This window comes from Hirundo rustica, chromosome 2 (assembly GCF_015227805.2).
Source record: "Hirundo rustica isolate bHirRus1 chromosome 2, bHirRus1.pri.v3, whole genome shotgun sequence".
In the NCBI taxonomy this organism is placed as follows: domain Eukaryota; kingdom Metazoa; phylum Chordata; class Aves; order Passeriformes; family Hirundinidae; genus Hirundo; species Hirundo rustica.
In genome coordinates this window covers 55,719,174-55,738,372 of record NC_053451.1, presented here as the reverse complement: position 1 = coordinate 55,738,372, position 19,199 = coordinate 55,719,174, and the positions used below count along the sequence as shown (strand labels likewise).

The 19,199-nt window shown below is 38.4% G+C and overlaps 1 protein-coding gene across 3 annotated transcripts in view; it reads right to left on the bottom strand.

Moving 5' to 3' along the window:
• Positions 1-18,324, bottom strand: part of ZC3H13 (zinc finger CCCH-type containing 13) — a 46,647-nt gene extending 28,323 nt beyond the window's left edge. For 2 of the 3 annotated variants that reach the window (XM_040054573.2, XM_058419206.1), the window contains exons 1-4: positions 18,220-18,302; positions 12,205-12,327; positions 11,662-11,771; positions 6,085-6,196 (exon numbers count right to left, since the gene is read on the bottom strand). In XM_040054573.2, the coding sequence (XP_039910507.1) occupies positions 6,085-6,196; positions 11,662-11,771; positions 12,205-12,321 (339 nt within the window). In that variant the 5' untranslated portion in view covers positions 12,322-12,327; positions 18,220-18,302. Of the gene's footprint in view, positions 1-6,084; positions 6,197-11,661; positions 11,772-12,204; positions 12,331-18,219 lie in introns of all 3 variants that reach the window. The other variant, XM_040054572.1, reaches the window with a different exon arrangement.
• Positions 18,325-19,199: the final 875 nt, after the last annotated feature.

The following is a 19,199-nucleotide window of genomic DNA, read 5'->3' as shown; positions in this document are numbered from 1 at the left end:
ACCTTCCTACACAAACAGAGACTCCACAGGCTACATGTCCTAATGCAATTTCATATAATCAGAATGCAAACAGCAGATGAGGAAAAGAGAAGAAAGGATTTATAAAATAAGAAGGCTTAAAGGCAGGGCAAGAGTCAAGCACACATCAGAGAATGAAGTTTAAAATAGGCACCGAAAGAAGAGATTAAGTTCTAAAGACCAGAAGTTCAACGAACATTTAAAAAGTAAAATTTTAACAGCTTGAGAAAGAATTCTCAGCTGTAAATAAGAATATTTATGTGCAAGGCAGATGAGCCTCAGAAGTGGAACCATTCAACTCTTCAGAGGATAAAGAATGTGAAGGGGGAGGAGATAATAAAATAAATAAACCCAGAGACCCTTAGCTGGCAGAAGGGGAAAAAATTCTAAAGCAACACAATTGAATCAAGTTCCATTGATAGCTTTGTGTTTGACTTTCACTGTCTCCAACACAAGTCTAACTAACAAGTAGCATCCATTTCCCATGTGGCAGATGGACCTAAGAAAGCCAGAGACTATCCTTACAAGGAAAAACATAATTTCAAGTCAACTGATGCTGGTCTGCTTTTGTGCCCTCGCTGAAGTCCAGCATAAACCTACATAGTTGCACCTCTGCATCTGCTGAAGCAAATGAACTATGTGGGCTCAAGCGGAATACAGGACAAAATTTCTTCGCTGCTACCAAAAGAAGTAAATTCAAGCTTAGAAGTATCTCAGGTTAATTTATTAAACAGGAAACCAGAAGAGCAAAGTCCGTCCCATAGCCCTGTTGTTCTCACCTCACACAGTGCCTTCATTTGTTTTCTTGGGGATTTTTTCATGTTGGTATTGTGGGAGAAACACCAAGAAAAGGAGATGCCTGAGAATTTCACTAGCTATTCCTTACTAGGACTTAGATCTTGATTTAATTTAAAACCTTAACATCACCTTAGAAACACATTGAGGAAACAACATAAAACTGCAGACAGTCACCCAAAAATGAGTAAAATTCAACTATTCCTTTTTTATTTGCTTACAATGCTAAAAACTTATCGCTAGTTTAATGATGTAAATCTCTAAAATTATGCAGAAGGTCACAACTTACTGAGTCGTATTGGTTGCTGACATCAGCTGCAGACAAGTCTACATCCACTAAACCATTGTCTTAGCGTCTACTAGAGGCATTCAGTCTAAGGGCCAGAAATCTACTATGCCCTGAATCAGATTACTTTAAAAGAAAATTACCCTGATGAGATCCAAAAATCCCTAAGTATAACAAACTTTCTCTGCAACCATTCTTTTCTTTTGTAAGACTCTTATTTTTCTAGCCCACCTTCCATGAAGGCCACATCTGCTCTACTGACCCGTATACTTCTGTTATATACTTCAACTAAGTCCTACAACATAAACTAATAAAACCATAATTTCTTAAATATGAATACTAGTTTCTATTCATCCAACACCACCTCTTACTAGCAAACAAATACGAACACTATGGCAACCTCTCTATGCCAATTTAAAAAAACCTCTCAAAAACAATTCCTCAAATAACTTGTTATCAAAGAACGTGCAGCAAGTCAATGCTTCAAGTTTAATTTAATAACCTGTGTTAAAAATACAACACAACCTGTATGTGCCTTGGCTACCTCCTCAAACTTACAAGCCAATACAAGCATCTTGAAAGAGCCTGTATTTTCTCCTTTCAGTGGTAAGATTCGGTAGTGGCACAATCGTATTTCCACAGAAGAGCTGAAGACAAAAACAGCTATCAAACTGAAATATCCAATATAGGGGAAGCATAGTGTTTTACACTAATGTTGTGTAGTTGTCAAGAAAAACGATTTTGACAACAGTGCATCTTGAAAAACAAGTATCAGTTTAGAAATTGAATATATTTTTCCTGGGGCATAGAAATCAAGAATTTAAATTATGATGGTTTAGAACGCATACCTAATTTTTCCCAGCAAAAAATCATCAACATATTCCTTTTATTTTACTTGTTAGACTTCTAACACATTTGATTCCCTCACTATGGGAATGAAATATTCCCTTCATATCCATACAGACCCTGTTTGTCTCTCCCTTAACAAGCCAAGAATAAAGTAAGTTAAATTCCTAAAGGACAATAGCATGTCTTTCACTTGTACTTGAAGATGTAAGTCCACTTCAATCAGTCTTGTTAACTATTTCTCTGCAGACTCTGAAAAAATGCCATTTACTAGATGAGAAACATTACCCTTTCATAATGATGTATCTATTTGCTAAAAAAAATATTGTAGCTTGTCCTAAGAGGAAACAAGGATTTAGTAGACTTTGTCTATGCTGTTTTCAGGTATATGCTCACAGATAAACATAGCAGGTGATGGAGAGATGTTTACAGTTTCATGTTGATGTTCAGGAGAGATGCTACATAAGAAAGGGAAAAACGGATGACGTTATGCGTGACTTCTGTGATTTTTTTTTTAATTTAATGTCTATTCAAGTCAAAGTTCTATGTCCCATGTGATCAGCACACTACAGCACAAGACTTGTCTACTTGAATGAATTTCCCATTACTGCCAGAAAAGCCTGGCCAAGCACAAAAGGACTCATCCATTCTGTAAAACACACTTCTAGCCAAGAAGAGTTATTTTGCCAACACCGACGGAAAGAATAGAAGACTCATACAACCTGCAATTCTTGCATTGCAGAAATCTCGGTTTCAACCTTATCAGGTTGCACACATACATGCAGCAGCAAAATAAACTCATTCCAAAGCACAGATTCCTTTAAACCTACAGTAAGCTACGTGTATTACAGCTAAAGCCTTTTGCGCAAGCACAGTACTCCTTGCTCTAGGTACAATATCTTTATGGTGTAAATGACTACCAAGCTACAGAAACACATAAGAAAATGAATCTGAAGTTCCCCTGACATTAGGAGGTATTTGTTCCCATTTCAGAGATGGCAGACAATGCTGAGTCCTATTTCCAGTGGAAATAGTTAAAAGCTACAGTGACAAAACCCACAGATATGAAACAAGTGATACATACTCCTTACGAAAACCTTCCTAAATGTACACTAAGTTCCTCCCACATCACACACACCTTTCAGGTGAAGACTTTAGATAAGACTTCATACACACCAACGTAACTGTCTTGCTGTAATATGATGAAAAGTTTAAAATAAAAATTTCCAACTGAATACAGTAACAGCAGGAACCTCATCTAATTATTTGTATAATAATTCATACACTAACATACAGCACTGAAGTAATCCCAAACACAAATCCAAGAAACACAAAAATCAACTGAGTTCAGTCAAGGTGTCCACATAACACAGCATATGTCTCTGCAAATAATAATACAAAGCATGAAGAAATAAAAAGGAATATAGTCTATAAACTGCCCATATAGGAAGTTTCTTCCTAAATACATACAGATTGTACTAGTTATCTTATGTCTCTCCAAAGAACACAAAATCTCTTCTGAAAAGATTTTGTACTAGTTATACTGTCTTAGCTTCCTGTGGAACCTATTAAGCTTTGTGTGTTTATCTATCTATCTTCTGGAAACGAGGTAGAATTGTTATATATAATGTAAATAGCATTTCCCCTTGTCATTTTCAAATTTGTCACTCTACTGGGATAAAGTATGAATATGACGCAGCTAACTTATATTTTCTCAAACATACGTTTTAGGCATTCATCCCATGTCCTTTCGTCTCGCCAGTTTATTTCTCACCTCTTTGCCCACTTCAAGAAGACCTTTGACTGTATTTTCTTGCATACAGATGATGTCAACCAAACAGCATTTCAAATAAAACTGGACCATGAATTTCTACAGCATGTTATCGATTATTTTCTATTCCATTTTTATATACCTAATAGATTGTTTCTACAACTGTGACCTCACTTTGAACACATGGTTTCATTGAGCTGTCCACAATAACTTATTTTTCTACTGCATGCTTTCAGTTACTTTTAAAAAAATTCATTCATTTTTTGTTTTAAATACTTTCTTCATTGTGCATTACCTTGTCCTTGCCAACACCAAGTTTCATCTGCCATTGTACTGCCAAAAACTATCTTTCCCAACCCTCCGTGGCATTCCTCAGACTTCAGTAATCTCAAGTACTGTTTTCAAATCTTCTGCAAAGTTTGACATTTGGGATTTTTTCTACTTTCTTTGAAGTTATACTTCTTAAAATGAATTACAATAGCATTCTGTGCAATTCAATTTCAAATTAATCTAAAATTTTCCCCTTTGCTGGCTTCTAAACCTAAAATATACCTGCTATTCTTTGACTATTTATACATATGCCTCAAAAGCCTAGTTACAAAACAGGTTTAACCTATGTCAGGCAGTTCTCTCTTAATCACTACTCTCCACTGAAGTTTCAGTCTAGTAGTCTGGTGAAGCACAGTTTTTGTCTGCAGTAACATTTCTGATCGGTCTCTCTTTTTTTATTTTTAACCAAAATTATGTAACTTCTTATGGAACAAGCTATCTTTCATTATTTCAAAGTTTTCTTAACGAGCTCTGCTGTTACCCCAAAAGCTTTAATAAAATATGGAAACACCACATATTAGATCTCCACCATAACAGCAGTTCTACCGATGGAGCAAGATTTTTCTTAGCAGTTCAATCACTTGAGTCTTCTGTCCTTTTAGATATCCTGGTTCTTTGCAAAGCAACTCTTGACGACTGTCCCTCTTCATCTATATTTGTTCCAGAATATTTTCTTTGATATTCTGTATTTTGAGACTTGCTTCCATGGAATTATAACACAAGTTCAGCTGTTTCCTCTATCTTCTGTTTTAAGAGATTGAAGCAGAGCATTTCTTACTCTGCCGTGTGCTCAATCTATAAATAGTTCTCTGATACTTTAACACTAATTCTCCAATTCCTTTAGATTCTTGCTTCCAGTTCACTTTCACTTGGGTTTTAGTTGTTTAGGAGTATTTTATTATTTCATTAAAAGAACGCTACAAAAAACAAGGTTAACTAACCAAAAATAAGAATTACATCAAAATTAGAGTTGCACCAGGACAGAAATTACAGCAAACTTTTAATGACGGTTGGAAAAAAAAAAAATTTCCCACCAACCATGTACTCAATAACTGAACAGTTTATTCAAACTATTAAAAAATAAAAGAAACACATTTCAGTAAAAAGATTGAGAGTTTACACAAATTTACAGCAACTGAAAACATGATTGGAAGGTAAGCCATTCTGTTAAATTTAATGAAAGCAGCTGCTGCTGATTTATTTACAGCTGACATAAAAAATGCATTTCACACAGCAAGTAGAAACAGACCAAGAGGAAATGATAGAACATTGTTAATACCTGAAGAAGCAAAACTGATTTTTTACAAATAAAACCTTTTAAAAATTATTCACATGAAGATGGTCTTAAACATGGTGCAGGAACACAGTGGTAGCTATTGCTACAAAGTACAGGATCACACTATGAATTCTACCCGTTTGTTTGTAACATCACAAACTGATAACACAATTTAAAAATAATTAAATTTTGATATTTGGGGGCCACAGGGTTGCAGAAAGATGTTTACAAAATAAGTACAATAATGAATTTTTTGCAAAATCCATTAAGTTAGCAGTTGGGGTGCCTGATGAGTATGTGAGGAGGGAGGCAAAATGAACCAGCACAATAGTAACTGCATGGTTTCATCAAAAGCAAATTTGGGGTGAACAACTTAAGACAGGATGCATGTATACAAGGGATATGAATAAATGTTGGCAGGGAAAAAAAGTGGACGACTGAAATAATGGTTAATATATTTTCTTGGTAATAATCAAAGAGTCGGGCACTGTTATTAAATACCTGTTTATCAGTATTTATAACACATTTTAAGTCTGTGGGATTTATAAAATCTTTGGGAACAAAAAGACCAGAAAGCACTATAAAATTGCAAAACAGTACAATTGTTAAGGCACTTCATAACAAAAAATGTCATATGCTATGTACAAAATGATCAGGTCCTTAAAACATTTTCAATTTTACAAGTCACAGTGGTAAGGTTTCTAGGACACACTGCCCAATTGCTACTGAGGGATTCTGGAGTTCTGCAAACTCCACTCTTACCCTAACAGGAGAGGATGATTCCTCTGTACTTCGTTTCTGTGGCTCTGCCTCAACATCTTGACGTTTGTTCTTCATTCTTTCCCGAAGATCTCCAGTGGGTCTTTCTGGTGACCTGTGTTATACAGAAACATAATATTACCAGTTCTAAAAGACTATTTTAAAAGGAATACTATCCGTCTTTTAATTATTATTTTTTTAGTATACCCTGAAAAATCTAAACCTCCCACCCAGAGGTAAGGTGGATGGGTAAGAAAATACTCCATTCTAAAGGGCTTAAGCTTTATAAAACCCCCAATCCTTTCAAAAAGTCAAGGAAGACTTCACTCTAAGAAGAAATATTACTTCTATGTATATATGGCATGACTCAGTTACTCTAGATCAGCTTCACGTGATTCCATCCAGAATAATTAACCTTTTTCTGACCATCAAGCAAATGTTTTCACCATCACACCTACCAAATATTTCAAGATTTAGCCTTCTCCATAATCTAAGCTGCAACAATTTTTATATATATTACATAAATATAAGTGTGTCTCTCTCTACATTACATATATATATTTAATACCACAATTAATGCAGAATCAAACTACTATAGACTGGCAATGACAATCACAGAGAAACACAACTCTGAACGTGGATGAAGTCTGCAAGCAGAGATAACATAACCTAAGCACCATCTTCCCATGGTGTAGGTGAAACTGCCACAAAGGAAAACACTGCAGCAAGACCATGAAGCAGAAATTAACTCTTGGAGGCCTCTTCCATTTTCCATCTTGCAGTAACATAATTATTTCATTATTTGATTACAAAATACTGAATGACTCTACTAGTCAAGCACCTTTATGATATAGTTTCTGTAACAGATATTGCTGTGATGTGGAATGGGAGGAGGAACATCCTACGCTACTGTAATTCTGTCACCTCTTAGTATGGATTAATGAGTTCACGCACCCTTCATGGGTTAAAAGAGAACAACCATTGCATTGCTGAGGCACTGGCACAGGCTGCCCAGAGAAGCTGTGGATACCAAATCCCTGGCAGTGTTCCAGGCCAGGGTGGATGGGGCGCTGAGCAACCTGGTCAAGTGGAAGGTGTCCCCACCCATGGCAGGAGGATTGGAACCTGATGATCTTTAAGGTCCCTTCTAACTCAAACCATTCTGGGATTCTATGATTCAAACAAATTCCTAAGCTAAGGAGATGTAGGTGCTGTTTTAGATGATCTTTCTGTCCAAGAAAATTTTTCTCTTCATATACATTTGGCTTGATACAGAGTTTAGTACTTCTGTGATGGTTGTTAGCTGTAATTACAGACTCTTCTTTGAAATGGTCGTATACAAGTACTACATCTGCGCCTAGCAGTTGACATTAAAGAACCATAAAGAGATACTAATGCCGACTTTTGATTAGAAAACTTATACATAATATATAAATAATGAAATTTGCATTTTTTCTTTTCAGACTGAAGCAGTTTCCATTGAGCAAGTAATTTCTCCCATTCTGCCTGTCACATTATACATAAAGGGTAAACTGTCTTTCACAGTCAATGCATACAAAAATTTAATTTAATACCAATTAATTTTCAATCTGCACATATTTGAAAAAGTAATTTTTCCCATTTCCTTCTCTGTTCTGTTTCCTATATTTAATTCTTTAAACTGCATCATAGGGTTAAATGTATGAGGACCTACTGAGACAAAGAACAGTGACTGCTCTCATTTTTTAATGCATTTGATTCTCCATGAAACTGTAAGTACAGGTCAATCTAGATCAGAGGAAATGTTCAGGAAGAGTAGAGCTCTACTTTTTTCATCACTATGGATCAAATAATAGCCAGCATACAAATATAAATAAGTTATCTTCTTTGCATGCACGACTATATGATCTTTAAAGTGTCTGAATTTAGTAAAGGTTATGATTCAAAGTATTTTCCCCTCCCCTTTTATTAAATAGGTAATTCTTTGAATTACCAAAACTCTCTGAAACATTTCAACCATCAGCCGCCTCAACAAATAAACTTTCTTTCAGCATTAAAGTGCAATTCAACACCTTAATTTTTAATAATGTTTAAGCTACAAATACAAAGGATTTGGATTAGTGAAACTGAAAATTAAGTTAAAAGGCAGAAGGATTTTCAATAATGTATTTGTAACATTGTTCCTCAGGAGGCATACCTTAAGGAAAAAAATCCAATTACCTGAAGGAGAAAGTAAGAGAACTTGCACCGAATGCAGTTCATGTACCTTATAGAGTGACATTTGATACTTCAATACTTTTTTTTTTTTTTAAGTTAAAGGCTGGAGTAAAAAAAAAAACATCCAAACCATTTTACCTTCAATCAGTAAACTTCTTCTTCCCTCCCATGCTGAAAAAAGGTATTTTGCTACAGCATTTTTCAAATTTACTTGAATATTATAAAAGTTATCAAAAAAACCACCACAGAAATTTACAAGGTACACATGCAGGGCTGGGGTTTGTTGGTCTATTTTTTGTTTGGTTTTGCTGCTACTGGGTCAGCTTTTTTCAGCTTTAGGAGAATACCAAAGCAAAGTCACGGTCATCACCATATCCTTCCCCAAAGACATCAGAACCCTCTAAAAACTCTAATAAAGTAAGACCGACAATTAGTCAAATTTTAAGAAATAATTACTCAGGAAGGCATGACTGTTTTCAGATGCTTTGGCTAAATGCACAGAAAAACAAGCTGGTCTACTAGCTGATTTTTCTTTAAATGTGTACCACAGCTTCATTCTTACATAACTTTCTTCCAGCCCACTCCAAAAGGGATTTTTGGTTATGTCAGGTCATGCTCACTGTTGAACTTCAAGAAATCAAGACAATTTACCTCTGTAGTTTAAGATGATGTGGCTAGACTGCAACTGCCAGAACCTTTCACACAAAAGGCATTATGCAATTTCTTTTTAATATTTTGAGCTGGGCCCATTTTTTAAATAAGGCCTAAAATGCAGAATTTCCTAACTTCAAATTCTAAGGCAGTTAAGTGACTTTAAATAGCATTACTTCCTGCAACAGTTCAGTTCTCCATGTTCAACAGCATTCAGGAAATGCACATTCTTAACAGTGCTTTCATTTGCTCCTGTACTTCTCACAGTGTCAGGAACAAGTATCCAGCAATTGGCACACCTGGCAACACATCTACCTGAGGATAGCTCTGTGTACCTGTGTGAGAGTACACGTGTGCGCAGAGGCAGATGACCAATATTTATGGTCATTAATTACACATATATTATGTACAGGTCAATATTACATATGTATTTTGTACATATTATAACTGCTCAAGAAATACTGTCCCGTTTTCCACTTTCCCATACTACAATATTTGAAGCTTTCAAAATCCATACATTCTTTCCTAATATGGGTGCTGGTTTGGTTTTCAAATGCAGTGTGATGATCCCAAATAAAGAGGATGAGTCAGACTAAGAAAAGGGGTGCAGCAATGGCATAGCTCCTGACAATTGCATGAAGGAGTCAGCCAGGAAGCTGCCAAGCAACTAACCAATAATCTGCAAGTGCAGACAGAGCTAAATTCCTCATGGGATAGCATGTTTACACACAGCTCTTTGTTAGCTTCTCTTTAATTCTGATGTTGGGAAGACTGGCAGGTCTAATACTGAAATCTTAATTCTATCATCAGGCAAGCTTCATGTAAAAACACATTAGATTTTATTTTTATAGCAAGATTAAAATTCATGCTGTGAGAGGCAACATTACTGCTAAGATGAAACAATCTTTTTCATATTTTAGAGTCAAGTTTTCCTGCTGTCTGGTAATGTTTTGAACTATGGGAAGCATTATGGTCAGATAAAACCATCAAAACCAAGATTTGCTGCAGACAGGTATGGAACTTGAAAGTATGAAGACAGAAAGGCAGCAAGACACGCTTTGTGCTACCTGACTCCTTACAAAGCAGATAAGATGTCCCTGGCAGGTGTGGCTGAACACATGCAGACACACTGCCATTTTGTTATCCCAGATACTGGAACAAGAGTGTTGCTTTAAATGAACTGAAGCCAATAAAATTGCATTTGAAGTGCTTGGATAACATTTGTGAAAATCTCTCTTTATGTTAAATGGTGTGAAAATGCCAACATTTTATTATGTACATATTATGTACCAGCTTTTTCAATGCCTGGCCAAGAGATATTAGTGGAAACTTTTGAAAACAGGCACAGTTCTTTCATTTGCCTGTTTTGGGGGGTGTGTGGGGGTGGTGGACCTCCTCCCCCTCTTTACTTTTAAGAACACCTTTATTAAATGCTGAATGTGCCAAGAAAATAAGCAAGCAGATTTGTCCTTTGACTTTTCATATAGTCCTAAGAAAAAAGTTAGCAATAAGAAGAAGGAAATCAACGTTTTTCTTAAATGTCAGTGGTGACAGTAAAGCAGAAACACAGCTTTAGTCATTAAAAGAAATGTCACTTTTTTTCAAGTGACCAAGCAGAATTACGTGCTGAGTGTTCCAAACACTGAATGCAAGGAGAAAGTGACATTATAACTGTTCTAAAATTTAATTCCTACCAGTAAATCACTCACTTTATTCATTTGGTGCATTCAGTGCAGAACAGAACAAAATATTTTACACACCAAAAGAAACATTAAACTCAGTGATGTATTTTGTATCCCAGCTGCTACCACCTTAGAAGCAATGGAAGACAGAACAAGCAAGTCAAGATCATCCTAAGAGCATGCCACAGGAATAGGAAAAAGAACCAGACACAGAACCCTAACCTCATGCTAACCCTCCTGTTGCTGCTTTACTTTTTGATGCTTCAGTGTGCCCATCCATAATCTGTATGTAATATTGATATTATGAAGGACAGCTATTTGTAAATTGTGAAGCCTTCACAGAAAGAGATACTATGCTAAAACCATAACATCTTTCTGTCCTTTACAGCAAGAATACTACAAGCTTACTGCCATACTTGGTTTCAATTAAGTTAGGTGTTATGCCACATGAAGGACAGTTGGAAAAAAAAATTAAATTTTAGCAACATATGAAAAGACATATAATACAAAAATATTCTCTTTTGAAAAATGAGCTAACTTCTGGGATCTCCCCCCACAATACAGGACGTTTTTCCATATCTGATAGATGAAGTCACAATGCCACGTTTTGAAAAGAAGTGTTTTCTCACAACAGGAGAGAAAGGATAGACACTCATCACGCAACATAGCAAAGGCAGAAGGGCTGTGAGTGCGAGCACTGCTGTAACTAATTGCAAACCAGCATTTTAGTACAGGACAGAAAAGAATACCAGAAAGCTGCAGTGACACTATGCCAAAACAAAAAGGTACTTGAACTTCCCATTTCAAGTAATATATAGTAAATCCAGTCGACTCTATTCATTTTTGCAAAACTGAATACATACAAAAATCCTGCAGATTGCCAAAATAATTGTTTTAAGCAGCTTCATAAGGCAATTGGTTATCGATATAACATAGAATCAGGCACACCACAGCATTCCACTTTAAAAAACCCCCAACAAAACGAAAGACAGAGTTGCAAAAGCTATTTTCCTACAGCATGTGAAGAATTCAAAGTGAGTTCTTGATTTACCTTCTATAACTGCTGCTATAGCCTTTACCTCGTGGTGAAGGGCCATGTACGAATCTACATGTGTTCCCATAGAGGCAGTTGCCAGTCTTCAGCCAGTTACGGCACTGTGTCTAAGAGACAGACATTACTGGGTGAATTTCACACTCCTTTCTGGAAATACCATTGGTGTGAGTGTGGCAGAACAAACAAATGACTCCACATTAAGTCCCATTTATCTTTAATTTCTGCCCACCAGTAATATAATCGATTAAAAAAAAAAATAATCAACAAAGAGCATTAGGTTGAGCAGAGAAAAATTTAGGTTGGTGGAAGTATTAATATGCACAGTACTCCTGCTCCATCCAGAAGCTGGCACAACACACGGTATTTGAAAATTCTAGTATTAGCATGTTGAACATCCATGCGTTAAATTCTTTTGACCTCTACTTAACCTCAGTAGTATCTGAGCATTTGGTGCTTGTGAGCTACTCTTTCCCACCACACAAATCCTGGAAAAAAAGATGCTGGGGTGGGGAGGAAAAGAAGAATGCTTTTACAACTCACCTCTGCAGTACTTCCAGTGCTGGGTCCAAGCCTTTCAAACACACTGGGTCTTCGGGATGTGCTATCGGATATGGTCTTGGTATTTTCCACTGTGACCTTCCTTCTAATTTTTGACATTTTGTACTACTTCAACCAAAAAAAAAAGCAAAACTGTAAAATCCTTCAGTTTGGGGCTATTGACACTGACTCACATGAAAAAAATAGTATGATACACATTGCAAGAGTTGCCGCAGAGGTGATGAAGAAAGAAAAAGAAGTCATAAATGAATGAAATGTATCTAATAACAAGGAATGCTTCTGACTTAAACTAGTCAGATGAACACCAGTAATGATAATTTTTCATTTCATTTCATGACCTGCTTTGGATTCTTCAGCTTCCGCTTGGGAAAGATGATATGACATGTTATTCATTTAGGCAGTGAACACCACACAGGACAGATGCTCTCTTTCATCATGTATTTTTGGTGCACAAACTCAAGTGACTTACAGTGAATAGAACCTTTAATGTTATTTCACCAACCTCTCAGGAACCAGTTTTAACCACTAAAAATGACTCCCACTTTTGAAACAGATTTCAAAAAATGAGAGCTTTATTTTTTCTCCCCTTTGTTGTATATGACAACCTACTGAAAAATCATCTTGATATCATCCACAGCCTGCATTTGTTATCAGTTTGATTCCTACAACTGTTTGGAATGACATGAGTTTAGGAAAAAAAACCCCAACAACTCCATAATGATAATGTACTTCTTAAGCTGCTCAAAAAGTAGCTCATTCTCTTTAAGAAAAAAAGATTTTAAAGGAAATACACCATAACTTTGATAAACAAGAAGCCACAATTTATCTTACCTGAGAAAGGAAGGAGTTATAGGAAACCCCTCCGCCTCCCCATATTTACAGAAAAAAAGGAACATAAATATTTAGCACTATAGACAGATTGTACAAAAAGGGCAAAATGGCCCTCAAAAACTATTGCTCATTCCTTACGTTGTACTTGATCTACGCAAAAATAAAATCAGTTTGGGAACACCTGCCAGGTGCTCGACAATTTATACACAGCTCAAAAAACCGCTTGTACTGCAATGTGCCATCACCCTCATTAACCAGTGGATCATGATTAGCCAAACACTAATCTCCAACCCTTCTGCTGCTGTCTTCTAAGCACGTCTCACCGCATTTAGAACACACACACTCTCTCTTAAACTATCTCATACACAAACAGATTACAAATGACAAAGTTCATCCATAAAGGCAGAATAATACACATTTAAACTAACATCCACCAGAGAGGATTAATACACATTTTCAACATATGATCAGCAATATGTTCCCACAGTATCTGTATGGTAAGGTTACATTTCATAGGAAAAAATATTATAATCTATAAACATGGACACTTCATTATCTGAACCCTACAGTTATTTCCATGACAAGACTTCCCTAGAAGTCTGACACCTGTGCATTTTCTACAAACAAAATGCTGTGAAGTTCTTGTGAAGTACTTTAGCTCCTTTATAAACAACAGAAGAAAGATTACACTGCGTATTTGAGATTTCTCAGTAGACCTCTACTCTGCCAACTCCTTCTCCAAGCCTCTGATTATCTGAAGAATTTTATCTCATAAATATGGTTCAGATAATCAAGACATGAACCATGATGTTCAGGGAGGGTAGAAGTTAACCATATGGTGTATACCAGACATTAAAAACAATGGTTAACATCAATTAATGGAAGCAGATAGTGTAACATTAGAATTTTCAGTATTATGAAATTATTTGGGTTAGTAAGAACTGTGGAGAATAGAGATTTCTAGAAAGATCTAACTGAGTTAGAGAACTAAGTAATACAACAGCAGATGAAATGCAAATAAATATAATGCAATGCACACAAGGAGAAATGATTTTGTCTAAATATTCAATGAGACCAAATTAGTCCAGTCTTCTGAGAAAAATAATTAGGAGTCATTGTGGACAGCTCAATGTGCAGCAATAGTTAAAAAGTCTGACAGGATAAACCATTAAAGTTAGAAAGCAAAACAATACCACATCTCACCTAGCTGAGCACCCTTCCATTTCAGGATTCTCAGAGTTTTAGAAAAAAATTACTAAATTTCTAGTTTCACACAGTCACACCCTTTTAATAGAAGATATAAAAATCAACTGACACATGCAAAAGCATTTTTAATAAGACATTCATATAACAAATGCCTAATTTGGATTAAATATTTACAGTTAAAAGAGCCATATCTGAAATAAAAAAGGGTTAGATAAACGACACTGGCAATGGCAAAGGGAGAGGGTTCAACACATGAAGGACAGATGAGCCTATCTAATACGCAAGTACAGCACACACTGACATTGTAGGAGCATACAGAAAAATTACATTCATTTTGCCTCAGTTCCAATGTACTTTTATTTTTGAAGAAACAGAGGCAAAACTTTCATTTTAATGGTTAATTTTTACCAAGCATTTAATACCTTTTTGGAATTAACTTGTATAGGAAGTTATAATGATGACTAGGCTTAACAGGATATAAACATGGAGAGGATGAAGGAGGCAACATCATCATAACTGACCAGATAATTTAATTCCAACTGCCTTTTTCCCTGTATTTTGGCCTAAGGAAATGAAGAAAAATATCATTCAACCCTGAATTTTCTAAGGTATGTATCACCCCCATATTAAAAAAAAAAAAAAAAAAAAAAACAAAAAAAAAATAAAAAAAAAAACAACAAAACAATACAACAACTTAAAATGAGAAACAAAAACCTGCACTATTTCAGGTAGCAATCTGTCAATTCTATCCTCATAGTCTGGCCCATATCTACCAGTTTACAATTAACAACAGATCCTTTATTAACAGAAGAGATATTTCATGATAGATTATTCTATGGAAACAAATCCATCATGCTGTAAGTGCACAGCATATTACTTTCTGTATGCACATATTATCACATGAGGGCCTCGCTCATGTAACAAGAACTGCAAGACATTCCACTGCTAAGTGAATATAGATGTTATCAAAGGATTAGAGTCCAGACACATTATTCTGCGGGAAAAGGAGGAATGTGACTTTGTCAAACATTGCATTTGAGAGACTCTGTTTGCAAACGCAGTCAGTCTCATTTTCATTCTTTGAGGACCAAGTGAGATGCAAAAATAAAGAGACAATTAAAACAGTATTGAAAATCTCAGATGAATAATGGAAAGGTTTTATATTTCTGAGAAGGTTCCTTGCTCATAAACAAGTACTGTAAGGGGGAAAAAATTGCATGTTTAATTTCCAAATTTCTCAGACTGCACATTATTGGAGAACCAAGAACAATTTAAATGGAACATCCCATAAAGATTCCCCTTCTCAAACATTTTCACCTGCTGCTGTTTTATTACTGATGATCACAGTCCGGCTATCAATCCCACACTGATGGCCAGTGCAGCAACTTTCCACCAGTCATCTGTGCCTCTGAATTACCATCTCCTTATCAAACAGTAATGTGGGATTAGCCACTAATGTGGGACAGCCAGGAGTACCAGTGTGGACTCAGCCTTAAGTACTCTTCAACATTCCAAATAATTACTACCAGAATTAAAAAATATTAAGTAGAATATTATGCACTTCTCTATTTCAGGTAAATGATGTTGCATTGCGGACTCTACTTTAGGGGCACTGAACTTTCTGCTACTTCTGCAACAGAATGAAGTTTCTGAAACTAAGCAAAGTTAACTTTATCCTCCTAAAATAAATCCTATACCTAAAAAATAACCGTAAATTATCACTTTTCCATGCATAAATAAGATCCATGAAAACCTTTACAATAAATTAGAAATACTGTAACACTAGGATAGATAACTCATTCATGGATGCATCTGTGATATTCTTTAAATGAAGTAACTTTCCCAGGTGAGAGACAATCTGTTAATGACATTAATTACACTACTGTTTGAAGGAGAACACATCACAGAGTGTTATTGACATGAATCTTCTAAAACGTGACAGACTTGAGAGAAGTGAGTGCACCTAGTGGGCACTGAACAATGAACCGAAATCAATGAGGCATGATATGATTGACACAGCATTCACTGAAATTCTCTATTTTTTATTACCAGTATTCCTATATTTTGGTGTTGAGCATGCTTAACATTTTTCCTCAAAATCAGCGTGATACTACATAAGTTACAATCAAGAGATAACTGAAACCCCTGGTTTTCTGTCAGAAAAACCTAATCCAGCCCCTTGAAAAAATGAATCCTGAAGGATTCTACAGGAAAACTTGAAACTGAGATGTAACAGAACAAAAGCGAAGTTCAAAAACAAGAAAACATTTAAGGAGATAAAAATCTCTTTAGGAAGTCCAAGACATCACTCATAAGCATGTCAATGTCTGCGCATGCACACCACACCACACACAAACATAACACCGCTCCAGAAAATCCTACCTGTGAAGAGATAGATAACATGCCATTTCAAATAACAAGAGAAATTACTTCAAAGTCCTACAGAAGTTCAGATACAAACTCATTATTAACACTCCTTGATAAACTAAATACATGTTGAAAACTAAATAACAGCTTTGAGAATGGTTCCCTGCACTTCTTAAAATGAAGAGCTTTTACCTGAAAATATTTCGGATCCTATTACAATGTTAACTTTTCCATGTCACATCACTAATAAAATAGTGATAGTTGAAGAAGCTCCATGGGTTTACTACCTAAAAGTATTACTAAAAATGATAAAATGCATTCATAATGAACCTTCCAAAAGAACAGTCAAATACTCACAAGAGAAGCCTACTTGACACAAAACTAGAAATTAATCCAAATTTAAAAACTCCTTGTTGGTAACCCATCACCACAGTAACTTGAATCTATCCCTCTAATTTCACATACGCTACTTCTCCATTAGTAGCAATAAGCAACTGCAAATTATGTTTGCGCAAGTATAAAATCAAGGTTGGCTTTCTACAGGTGAATAAAAACATCAGGGCCCAGTACGGTATCAGGAAGTACAGAGTACTCCACGCCTTGTCTAACAAAGTCTTCCTACCCAGAGAAGGTGTTTCCCCAGACTAAGGGACAGTCTGTGCAGACTGGTGTGGACAGGTCCAAGTTCACTCTGCCTTAGTGTCCAGCTTGCTGGATACACACACTCTAATCTGTGAGCTGGATCAGCACGCTAGCGTGCCGTCACTCTCAGCAAACATGCTGAGAAGCAGGGTGTATAATCTCGGGCACAGCTACATAAAGCCACAACTCTTCAGCGTTCAGGTACATTGGCTGAGTCCATCCACTCCCCTCTGCACAGAGGAACCGTGAGTGTTCATCTCCAGCCCAAGATCTCTCAAAGCGCTGGCTGCTATCACACTGAGAGCCAAACACCTCATCTTCAGCCTTGCAGAAGGTCGACAAAAAAATCGACGGTGGAGTGAGAATCCATCGAGAAGTCAAAGGCGAGGCCCTAAGTAGACCACCCATAACACACCTTCCCAACGTGCCCGGCTACAAGCTCTGGAAGGGATGGGAGTTAGCTGTAGCCGCTGCCTGAAGGAATGGTGATGAGTGAATTCATACAAGCGAAATAAGCAGTCCCTCATAAGCACATAAAGCAGAAACTATTTTATCGCCAGAAAGTGGGAGAAGAGCACTACCGAAGTGGGAGAAAAAAAACCCAAACAAAACCAAAATCCAACCAAAGAAACCCCACGAGCAGGGAATACCCGAGCGCAAGGGAAGCAGACTCCAGCACGACCACCGACTGACGGAACGGCACCCCGGGCACAGGCGGGATGGCGCCCGGGGGCGTTCACCCCGCCCCTCCTCGGGGAGCCCCCCGTGCGCCCGCGGCCGCGCACCAAGCTGGGCGGCAGCGCGGCCCTTCCCCGCCGCCGCGCTCCGCAGGCCCGGCGCGCCCGAGGCCCGCAGGCCCCGGGCCGGGGCCAGACGGGGGAAGGGTACGCGGGGGCCCGCCCCGCCTCTCCGCCCCACCCTCCGCGCCCGCGGCCGCCCCGCCGCACTCACCTGCTCCTTGCGCTGCCGCGCCGCTCCCCGCCGCCTCCTCCGCCGCCGCCCGGGGCGGAGAGGGTGGGAGGGGGCGAGGGGGGGGTCCGTCCTCCCGGGCCTGAGCGCGGAGCGGCGCGGGCAGGAGGGGGAGGAGCGCGCGGAGCGGCGCGCGCCCCCGCGGACCCGCCGCTCCCGCCCCGCGCGCCGGGACAGCCGTCGTGGGAGCGCCGCCGCCGCCACCGCCTCCGCGCGCCCTTCCCGGCGGCCCTCGCGCCGCCCGCGCCGCCGCCGATGATGACGACGATGACGGCGGCGGTGACGTCGCGGCTGGGGGGGCGGTGGCGGGAAGGTCGGAAGCGGCAGCGCCGCCATCTTGGGCAGGGCGGGGTAGGCCCCGGGCTCCGCCTCCCGGGTGTGGCGATGGGGTCGGCGGAGGCCCTGGCGCTGAAATTCCGTGTGGAGTGGCCGTCGGTGCTGCGGGTGTCTCGCCCGGAGGAGGCTCAGGGGTGACCTTTATCGTTCCCTATAACCATCTGGAAGGAGATTTCGCCAGGTGAAGGGCGGTCTCTTCGCCCTGGCACCAAGTATGGGATGAGAAGACCTGGTGTTAAGCTGAGCTAATGGAGGTTCAAGTTGAACGTTAGGAAGAAATTCTTCACAGAAAGCATGATTAAGCATTGTAACGGATGTCTAGAGAGGTGGTGGAATCACTGTGCCTGGAGGCGTTTAAGGAAGTACTGTACATGACGCTCTGGAATAATTGACAGGGTAGTGTTGGATTGTAGCTTGGACTCAATGATCTCAGAGATCTTCACCAACTTCAATGAATCTGTGTTTCTGTGATCTTCAACTAGACCAGGCTGCTCAGAGCCCCATCCAGCCTGTCCATAAGTGTTTCCAGGGAGGGAGCATCCATCTCTTCTCTGGGCAACCTGTGCCAGTGCCACACCACCCTTACTGTAAAACCTTCTTTTTTAATCTAAACCTGGCCGATTTTG